The sequence below is a fragment of the Pinus tabuliformis genome, chromosome 8, assembly GCF_031772625.1.
Source record: "Pinus tabuliformis cultivar Carrire ecotype Pingquan chromosome 8, CPIR1, whole genome shotgun sequence".
NCBI classification, from domain to species: Eukaryota; Viridiplantae; Streptophyta; class Pinopsida; order Pinales; family Pinaceae; genus Pinus; species Pinus tabuliformis.
This window is the reverse complement of record NC_142294.1, coordinates 2,028,672,776-2,028,683,315: the sequence shown is the minus strand read 5'-3', so window position 1 is coordinate 2,028,683,315 and position 10,540 is coordinate 2,028,672,776. Positions and strand designations below refer to the sequence as shown.

At 36.0% G+C, this 10,540-nt stretch overlaps 2 protein-coding genes across 2 annotated transcripts; both read left to right on the top strand.

The window, feature by feature from the left end:
- The first annotated feature begins 4,461 nt into the window (after nucleotides 1-4,461).
- Nucleotides 4,462-7,848, top strand: LOC149244585 (TMV resistance protein N-like). The gene is made up of 5 exons (XM_089368027.1): nucleotides 4,462-5,324; nucleotides 5,435-6,410; nucleotides 6,599-6,787; nucleotides 6,882-7,172; nucleotides 7,264-7,848. Exons 1-5 carry the CDS (start codon nucleotides 4,834-4,836, stop codon nucleotides 7,819-7,821), a joined length of 2,505 nt encoding a protein of 834 aa, XP_089224153.1. The 5' UTR covers nucleotides 4,462-4,833; the 3' UTR covers nucleotides 7,822-7,848.
- On the top strand, nucleotides 7,848-9,409 carry LOC149244584 (uncharacterized). Its single transcript, XM_089368028.1, has 3 exons — nucleotides 7,848-8,491; nucleotides 8,642-8,710; nucleotides 8,813-9,409. The coding sequence occupies exons 1-3, from the start codon at nucleotides 8,015-8,017 to the stop codon at nucleotides 9,272-9,274; spliced, it is 1,008 nt and encodes a 335-aa protein (XP_089224154.1). The 5' UTR covers nucleotides 7,848-8,014; the 3' UTR covers nucleotides 9,275-9,409.
- The last annotated feature ends 1,131 nt before the right edge of the window (nucleotides 9,410-10,540 follow it).

Below are 10,540 nucleotides of genomic sequence, written 5' to 3'. Positions count from 1 at the left end.
TATGGTGATATAAGTGTTATGATGCCTAATGGACAAGAAAAACAAATTCAAAATGTGGTGTATGTTCCAGGATTAAAGAAGAACTTAATTTCAGTCTCTACTATCACAGATCAACATTTAAAAGTTGAATTTGTGAAATCACATTGTCTGGTAAAGGATGTGCAAGACAACTACAAGGTTGTTGCAAAAGGAATGAGAGTTGGAGGCTTATACAAGTTGGATGTAATGAAGAATGGGCATCAAGCTTTGGCATCAACAAGCATGTCAACTATAGAACTTTGGCATCAAAGGTATGGACACTTAAATCATAATGACCTAATGTTACTACAAAAGAAATTGATGGTAGAAGGTCTTCCAATTATTAAGGGTGAACACTTTGAATGTGAAGGTTGTGCACTAGGAAAACAACATAGGGAAGAATTTCATGTGCATGAAAATAGAAGAAAACGTGAAATACTTGAACTAGTGCATACTAATGTATGTGGTCCAATGCAAACTAAGTCACTTGGTGGAGCATATTACTTTCTTATATTTATTGATGATAACACTAGATACACCTGGGTATACTTTATAAGAAACAAAAGTGACATGTTTGAATAATTTAAAGAATTCAAGAGTATGGTTGAAAAGCAAACAGGAAAGAGCATTAAAATCCTTCGATCAGATAAAGGTGGTGAGTACACTTCAGGAGCTTTTATCAAATATTGTAAACAAAATGGAATTATGCAACAATTTACAGTACCACATACACCTCAACAGAATGGAGTAGCTGAAAGAAAGAATAGAACATTAGTTGAATGTGCTCGAAGTATGTAAAAATTAAAGGACTTACTAATAGTTTTTGGGCTGAAGCCATTAACACGACTGTATATCTTAAAAATAGAAGCCCTACTAAGTATCTTGAGCAAAAAACACCATTTGAAGCATTTTATGGTTTTAAACCTAAAGTTAGTCATTTAAGGATATTTGGATGCAAGGCCTTTGCTCATATTCCTAAAGAGGATAGGAGAAAGTTAGATGCCAAAACCATCAAATGTATTTTTATTGGATATTGCACCGATCAAAAAGCATATAAAATGTATAATCCAAGTACTCTCACAAGGTCTTTGCGAGTAGAGATGTTATATTTCATGAGCATGTAGATAAATAAATAAAAGAAGATGAACATAATATATGGCAGTCTCCTTATGAAAACTTTAAGGAAGAAGAAGAAGTTGTGGAATCAACTCAAGTACAAGAACACATGGACATTCCAAAAGACACATCAAGGAATCAAAGTCCACAAAGAAGTGATGAAGGCACTCCACAGAGAAGAAAAGGAGAAGGTACTCCACAAAGTAATGAACCTCTAAGAAGGTCAACACGACAGATTCAAGCCCCCATTAGGTATAAAGATTATGCCTTAATGTCTCAAGTAATGACTGTTTTTGAGCCCTTAAATTATGAACAAGCCAAAAATCATAAAGAATGGATGGAAGCTATGAAAGAAGAATATGACTCTATAATGAAAAATGAAACTTGGGAATTAATAGAATTACCTGAAAATAAAGTCCCTATAGGATCAAAATGGTTGTACAAGACAAAATTTAATGCAGATGGTAGCATAGACAAGTATAAGGCAAGATTGGTTGCAAAAGGTTATTCACAAAAAGAAGGAATAAATTATGAAGATATCTTTGCTCCGGTTGCAAAAATGAATACAATTAGAATAATGATAGCATTGGCAACTAAATATGATTGGAAGCTACATCAGTTAGATGTAAAGTCAGCTTTTCTAAATGGTGACTTAAAAGAAGAAATTTATCTTATTCAACCAGAAGGATTTGTAAAGAATGGTCAAGAACGTCTTGTATGCAAGTTAAAAAGGCCTTATATGGACTAAAACAGGCCCCCAGATATTGGTATGAGAAAATTGACAAATTCTTCTTTCAGCAAGGATTTAAAAGGAGTAAAAATGATCCTAATTTGTATGTCAAGACAGACAGAAATGGGGATATAGCATTACTTTCTATATATGTTGATGATCTAATAATAGCAAGGAGTGCTGATCAATTGATTACAGATATAAAAATGAAGTTATCACAGGAATTTGAGATGAAGGATCTTGGTGAGATGCATTATTGTCTAGGTCTTGAAGTATGGAGAAATGATGGAAGAACCTTAATCACACAAAGCAAATATACAAATGAAGTACTAAAGAGATTTCATATGAATGAATGTAAAGCAGTGAGTACTCCATTGGAACAAAATATCAAATTAAGAAGTGATGATGGAACAAAAGAGGTGAATGGAACATTGTATCGACAATTAGTGGGAAGTCTGAATTATCTCACTACCACTAGACCAGACATTGCTTATGCAGTAAGCATACTTAGTCAATTCATGGCTAAGCCTCATGAAAGCCATTGGATAGCTGCAAAAAGGGTCCTTCGATACTTAAAGGGAACTATCAATTTTGGTATTGAATATACTAATGCTTGTAATGTTGAATTGACAGGTCATTCTGATTCTAACTGGGCTGGAAATCCAGATGACAGGAAATCCACCACTGGATACGTCTTCAACATAGGATCGGGAGCTATATCATGGAGCAGTAAGAAACAGGCAACAGTTTCCTTGTCATCAACTGAAGCAGAATATAAAGCATTATGTAGTGGCACCTGTGAAGCTATATGGCTCAGAAGAATACTTGAAGATGTTGGTGAAGGTCAACAAAAACCTACAGTGATCAGATGTGACAATCAAAGCACCATCAAACTGGGGAACAATCCTGTATGTCATGCAAGGTCAAAACATATAGACACACAATATCATTTTGTAAGAGAAAAGGTCCAATCAAAAGAAATTTCTCTAATGTACTGTAATACAAATGAGAATGTAGCTGACATATTCACTAAGCCTCTTGGGAAGGCAAAATTTGAGTTTTGTAGAAGTAAGTTATGTGTTGTAGAAAATCAAGATTATATTGTAAGCCTAGCTGAGACTTAGACTAGCAGGCATGACAATTAAGAGTATGTTTACAGTGTCTTATATATTGTGCTATAGTATATTTGTCATATGGTTGGAATTAAGGGGGAGTGTTGGAAAATATTAGTAATTCCAACCACCACCATTAAATGCTGCGTCTAGCTTCTTCTGGAGAATTCAGCGGAAGTCTCGAGAGCTAGATAGCTTCCTGAAGAAGCCACCGACTCCAGAAACTTCTTCTCTGTATATAAAAACCCTCTTTGGCAATCAAATCAGGCAAGTGTGTTCTGTGTTTTGTGTTCATTTCTGAGTTCTGCGCTCTCTGATTTGATACACTACTTTTACATTTTGTCCAAACCAATCATTAACATACTATATCTATATCTTATTCTCTTGAATAAGAATAAAATCACATTGGTTAAACTAACATAGATACGGATCTAACATGAGCCGAGAGGGATCAAATTTCTTCAACTACAAACTAAATTTTTTAACCATAAAAAAAACTTATTTATATATTTTAACAATCTTTTTCTATATAAATATATATAAAGTTGATATACACATAGATCAACTAAAATAAATCTTCAAATAATTTATTTAAATCTCTTATTAAAATACTTTTGAAATTAAAATTTAAACATTTTAAATACACATTTTTTTTATTACAAAAAATTTAATTTAATTTTATTATAGCATATTATTTTCCAATTAAAGTGAACCTACCAACTGCACACTTACACATCATCTATCGTACTAAGCTGTAGAATTAGCCTTCGGCTCAATAACCCTAACAAACACGGTAAGCCAATCATCAAATTATTGTATAGCGCTTAATATTTGCTTCTACTAAGGTAGGCAATGGGCATTATTGGTAGGTGAGTGGTAGTGGGCCCGCATAATGTGGGGTTCTGAGGTCTGCAAGAATAAATCGCCACGTTTTTCGAAGATAGATCGGTAAAGTGAATGACAGGGCAGTGGTGACTGTCGGTGACAAGGTGCGTACTGGGAGGGCAGTTCTGTAAAGTTGTAAAGCTGTTTTTGTTGGAAGGAGTTAATTTCAGCTACTCACCATTTAGAATTGAAATAGTCTATAACGCCATTTTTTGAAAGTTTTTTCGGCGGGGTTTTCTGGTCGAAATCCGGCAGGAATTTTTTGGAATGGCAAGTTTGATAGTTAGTTTCTGCACAATGAAAGCGTCACGGGGGTTTTCGAGGGTGCTGAATCCAAATATGCAGTTAAAAAACCATTTTAACGGCAACAAATCAAGATTTAACCTCAATTTCTTCCGCCGGATTCCGTCACCGGAATCTCCAAAAAATCGCATTATAGACAACTCCTTTAGAATTCAGTAGATGTATTAAATGTAGTTTCTAAAATTTGTTGATAATGGGTAAGCTTTCTGAAGAAGCCACCGCCCCAATTCCAGAACTTTTTCCTAATTCCAACTACCCACCATCTAGAATTCAGCAAATGTATTAAATGTAGTTTCTAGAATTTGTTGACAATGGGCAAGGTTCCTGAAGAAGCCACAGCTCCAATCAATTTCCAGAACTTTTTCTGTCCTGTATATGAAGCAAGTGTTCAGAAGTTCTAAAATTCTAAGTGTTTCAGAATTCCGTGTTTATGTGTGAACTGTAAAATCTCTAATTTGGTATCAGACCAATATCTAATATGGTATCCGAGCAATATCTAATAGTCTTAAGATTACCACCAAGTTAATTTGGGAAAAGCTTCTCCTTACTCATACATCCTGGACATCAATATGAATTTATCTCCTCTCCTTGCCGCGTCTTTCGTTTATCTCAAATATACCTCCATTTTCCTTTCAATCTGATAGCCTACTATCCCATCTGCAAAATCCAATGGAGTCGGTTGCCACAGAGCCAGAGCCAGTATCAGCAACATACCACGTTTTTATAAATCACAGGGGTCCTGATGTCAAAAGGACTCTAGCCAGCTTCATCTACCATCGTCTCACAAATTGTCATGGCCTCCGCGTTTTTCTCGATGAAAATGAACTCCACACCGGAGACGCTCTCTCCCCTGCAATTCTCGGAGCCATTGAGAGTGCGTCAGTACATATTGCCATTTTCAGCAAGCGCTACGCTGAATCGCGTTGGTGTTTGGATGAATTGTGTTGGATCTTGAGATGCAACAGGAAGATCATTCCTGTGTTTTATGACGTTGAGCCCACAGACCTTCGTTACATTGACAGCGAGAGGGGATGTTATAGGAAAACCTTTGAAGAACACCAACTGAAAGGCAGAGTCGGCATGGAAGACATCGAGAAATGGAAGGCGGCCCTCAACAAAGCCTCAGAGATTTCTGGCCTTCTCTTCAAAACTAATGAAAGGTGAATACATTCAGCTTTATTACGAATCTTTGATTTCTCGAAGTCGTTTCTTCCTTCCTTCCAGTAATTCTGATCATTATGACTGCATGTACGTGTTTGTTGCTTTGCAGTGACCATGGAGAGGTTTTGGAGGAGATTGTCAAAGCTGTGTTAAAAGGGGTAAATTGGGAACCATTGGAAGTGGGTAAATACCTAGTTGGACTCGATCCAGCTGTGAGGGAAATAGATGATGAAATTAAGAAACAGAGGGAGTTAAATGGCACAGTTATTGTGGGGATTGCAGGAATGGCCGGAGTAGGCAAGTCAACTCTGGTCACATATCTCTACAACCTGAAACGTTCGGCTTTTACTAGGTTTTGTTTTTTGTCCGACGTCAGGAATAAGGATTTATCATCTTTGCAGCGGAAGCTCCTTCGGGATCTGCTGGGTTGTGATTTCCATGTTGAAGATACCAGACATGGAAAAGGTATTTTTCGCGATCGTCTCCGAGGACTCCAAGTCCTGATTGTTTTGGATGACGTGGATCATATCGAGCAAATAAGTAATCTACTAGTCACTGATGTTGTGGGATCGCGTAGTTTGATTTTGATCACTTCTCGTGATCAAGATTTACTCAGACGCTCTTCTCCAAAAACTGTAGTGTATAATCTGAAGCCATTGCAGACAGAGCATGCTCAGGAGCTTTTCTGCTGGCATGCGTTTGATCAATCCGAACCATATGAAGGATTCGGATGTTTGGTTGCGGAGGTTTTGAAAATTTGTGGTGGGTTGCCATTATCCTTACAAGTGCTAGGCGGACATTTTCGTGGCCACCGGAAAGAAGAATATTGGAAGCCGCAGTTGGAAAAGTTCTCAAGAAGACTGCATAAGGATATAATGGACACGTTAAAAGTGAGTTACGAGGCTCTGAATAGTGAAGAGAAGGAGATATTTTTGGACATCGGTTGTTTCTTGGTGGGAGAGGAAAAAGAAGTCGCAGTTCGAGTATTTGAGGGCCTAGGTTACACAGACGTCTGTGATTGCCTTGAAAATCTCCGTCAAAAATGCCTAGTCGAGTTTTATGATGAGTTACAAGATGATGAAATGGTATCCCGACCGAAATTTATTAGAATTATCTCTGTATTTTATGTTTTTTTCTCTCTTTTCGCCAAAACTGATTAGAATTATCTCTGTATTTTATGGTTTTTTTTCTCTCTTTTCGCCAAAACTGTTGTTCCCTTCGGATCTTAAACGCCCTAACTTTTTTTGTTTTTGTTTTGTTTCCTTCGATTGAGATTGATGGATTCAATCTCCCCAGCTGCGATTATGTCCACCTACCAAAGACGGAGAAAATTACAATGCATGAGCATATCAGGCAGTTGGCCAGACATATCGCCAGGGAACAGTTTGGTGTGCTCCCAACGCGTAACCCACTACGGCTCGGCTGCTCGAAAGATGTAGAGGAATTGATGTTGAAGTTACAAGTAAGCAAAGCATATTTTCTCTTATTTTTATGAAACGATTCATGAATCATTACAAACGGGCGTTTAATTGAACTCCCTGAAATGCGTTTGTTAGGGCGGAGCCGATTCTTGTTTGATACGAGGGATTCGGACACCGAAAGGTGAGCATCTGCCAGGTTGCACGAATTACATTAAAGGTGTAGGTGTACGCCTCTTTGTAGTTGAGGTCCCCATAGATTTGTCGACATTTTTCGGTATGTGGGATATGTCGGGAGATTTGGTGTGGCTTCGCCTGCGCAGTTTCAGCTCCATCTATTTTCCTCACACCGTTTCAATGGGAAATTTGAGAGTTTTGGAACTTGAAGGAAGTGGGGACCTCGAGCAGTTCTTCCAAAGATTTAATATGGTAAGTACATCCATAGTTTGCTCAGTATTTTGAGTATAGTGAAATTCGTCCCACATTGTATTAAACACATTATGTGCATTAACATTTGCAGCCTCCTCGGAACTTGAGTGTCTTGAATATTGATGTGACAGACACACATCCAAGGCCCATCTTTAACCCTTCTGCGCATCTGACGGGCACGCATCGTAGTCAACGGTTAAGTCGGGGACGTGCTCGTCAGATGCCCCGAAGGAACAATCGGGTTAAGTCAGGTGAAGGTTTGACGGCATCTTATTTTTTCCGCTTTCTGGAATGGATGGGAACCAGCATAAAAAATCCGACCAAGATTGTGTTGAAGAATATCACATTTCTACAATCGCTCCCCATTGGGTTTGGGGAACTCAAAAGCCTCAAACATTTAGATCTAACCGGCTGCAGAAATCTAACACAACTGCCCTATTCCTTCTCTGAATTAATGCATCTTCAATATCTAGTTTTGCGACACTGCTCCGATCTCTCAATACCCATAGATTTTTTGGGAAATATGTCATCACTTGAGTATGTAGATTTCGAAGGTTGTCACAAGTTGGAATATTTGCCGGCCGGAATCGAAAATCAAGTCTTTAAGATACTTGAATATACTATCTACTCATTTAAAATTGCCCATTAATTTGAAACTGCCGGAAAAGTTACAAATACTTGGAATAGGGGAATTGCTAGTGCTGACCAATAGTGCTGACGTGAGGAGAGAGTTACGACAGTCTCTGGGTGATTTGAGACGATTAAAAGAGTTGAAAGAGTTAGTTTTGATAGATCTCAAAAAGCTTGAGCTTATTTTATGGAAGGAAATTGCAGGGCCGAATATGGAAGTTTTGGTTATAAGGGGTTGTCCAATCAAAATATTTAGTTTTGAAAAGGGGACCATGCAGGTTGGCACAGTTTTAAGAGATTTCACTTTGAGTGGCACGATGATAACCAAGATACATATTCCTGAACATGTTTTACCCAGCCTTGAAACTCTTGATCTTTCAGGAAATTGGCGTCTAGAGGAGGTTCAAAACTTGCCATCGACATTAGTAAGATTAAACCTGCAAGAATGCTCGCCATTGAAGACAATAACAAATCTTTCAAATCTGGTAGCCCTCAAAGTCCTCGAGGCAAATGGATGCTCTGTGTTGGAAACCTTGAATGTTGAAGGTCTGACATCGTTGGAAGAGATTCAAGCGGAGGCGTGTTGGAGGCTGAAGAGCATACAGGGACTGAGTCAACGGGATCAGTTGAAATGTCTCCGCCTTTCAACAGAGACTCGTGCTATCTGGAATGATATTTGCAACTTTTTGGTTAGTATTACACAACGTTTAATTCATGGTTAGGCGTTTTCTGCTTATCAGTGGATGTGGAATTTTATTTTTCTTCTTTATTTACTGTCGTGGCCAGTTTAACGAGACTACATTATAGTTGTGCTAAACGGATTTGGGAAATGTGTGCAGGCATCGACTTCTCATGAAAATCTATCAATGGCCTTCTTGAGTGGAACAGTAGGGAAGCCAGTTAATGAGGTGTTTAATTTTTCCGAGAGCAGAGTTAATCTTTCAAGCAATAAATCGATACATTGAATTGTATAATTTATCAATTGAAATGAACTTCTGAAATTTGTGCAGGCCAGGCGAGGAATATATTCCATTGCGGAGAAATTTAACCTCAGAGTGGTGGATGTTGACTTTGCTGGACATTCATCTGAGTTTCATATGAAGATGGAAGAATTCCAGTCGTACGGTGCTACGTTGATGTGCTTTCTCTCCGCTCCTTCCCACCGGTACTACGATATTTTGTTTGATGTAAGATTTGAAGCGAGTGATGATGGTGTGTCAGTTGATGAATTCAAAATGGAAGTTAAATACCCCCCATCCGGCGGCGGTAGTGAACTATACTTTCACATATTAATGTGGACGGAAGAGTGTAATCTGTTCAGTGCTGACAAAGGGTATAACAACATCTGTGTATCTCATCGCACCTGGTGGGACAGTCCACTGGACAGTGTGGCAAGGGGATGGATTATGATGGTCGATAAGGGCACAAAGGTTTCACAAGTTTGCAAAGAAATCATAATGGCATTGTCGTAAAAGAAAAACCTTCCGTTTTGGTACTGATAGGGATCACAGGTGATAAGTATGGTTGAATGGAACGTTTTCAAAAGATTGACGGGTTCTGAATGGAAACTCAATGAGAAGGATCTGTAATATATTTTAATGGCTTTATTTTGTGCTTTTTTAAATTAACTTTTTATATTAAGTAGGTTTGTTTTTTTGTTTCACCTCAGTTAATAGTAATTGTATTGTATTGTCCTCTGTCGCGTGTTTTTGTTTTTGTATTTTAAAGATGGCTATTATATTATATTATAGTATGTTATAAAACTGTATTTTATGGGTGTTTTTGTTTTGTTTTTTAAATATGGTTATTATATTGAATTTGGTTAATGGTTGGTTTTTTTGTATTTTTTTTTTTTATTTAAGGAAAAGGTTAATGGCTTAAGATTGAGAGGATTTTTTTTTTTTTATAGATCATCAAAAAGTAAGTTTACTTGGAAACTATTAACATGTAATTTTAGATGGTTTGTTTTCCTTGAATAACAATGAGTCTGTTTACATTTGCAAATAATATCAAGCTATAAATGTCTATTATTGATTTGACAATTAAATATGGTAATTTAAAAAAATTGACTATTTAATTTTTTTTAAAACAAATTATATTATTTTTTTATTCGAATATTACATTTTTTAAACCTAAAACAATTATAAACTAATTTAATTACTTATAAATTATTATTGTTTTTAAAACCTAACACAATTATAAACTAATTTAATTACTTATAAATTATTATTATTTTTAAAACCTAACACAATTATATTGATTTCTTTATATGTTTTTTATTTATTTATTTATAAATATGAAAGAATTACATTACATATTGTTCATAAAAATGTTTTATTTTAATTATAATTATAAATAAATTTATTGAGTTGAATATTGTGGGCTGGAATGTTTTCAAAAAATTTAATTTTGACTTTTAAATAAATTAATATTTCAAATTTTATAAATTAAAAGTTTAATTGTGTGTTTTTCATATTTTTTAATATTTTTATTAATAATTTTGTAAGTGCCAAGTTCTCTAATAATAGATAAAATAAAATAATCAGTCATATTTAGTTGTATGTTTTGCAAACATGTGTAATTATTTATTTGTATATACAATATTCATAAATCAATTTAGATAAAAATCACCACAAAACCTTAAATGTTATCGAGCCATCTAACTTGAAGTGTTAAAAATGAAATGTTTTGTATTAAATAGAATGAAAGCTATTGGTCAACTCTACAAGAAAAAGCAT

What these genes read in the sequence shown, in the direction of transcription:
- LOC149244585 (XM_089368027.1), top strand. Translation starts at nt 4,834, where the DNA reads ATGGAGTCGGTTGCCACAGAGCCAGAGCCAGTATCAGCAACATACCAC. An exon ending in CTCTTCAAAACTAATGAAAG is followed by an intron (nt 5,325 to 5,434) that starts GTGAATACATTC and finishes GTTGCTTTGCAG; the next exon opens with TGACCATGGAGAGGTTTTGG. An exon ending in AATTGATGTTGAAGTTACAA is followed by an intron (nt 6,788 to 6,881) that starts GTAAGCAAAGCA and finishes TGCGTTTGTTAG; the next exon opens with GGCGGAGCCGATTCTTGTTT.
- LOC149244584 (XM_089368028.1), top strand. Translation starts at nt 8,015, where the DNA reads ATGGAAGTTTTGGTTATAAGGGGTTGTCCAATCAAAATATTTAGTTTT. An exon ending in ATGATATTTGCAACTTTTTG is followed by an intron (nt 8,492 to 8,641) that starts GTTAGTATTACA and finishes AAATGTGTGCAG; the next exon opens with GCATCGACTTCTCATGAAAA. An exon ending in TAGGGAAGCCAGTTAATGAG is followed by an intron (nt 8,711 to 8,812) that starts GTGTTTAATTTT and finishes AAATTTGTGCAG; the next exon opens with GCCAGGCGAGGAATATATTC.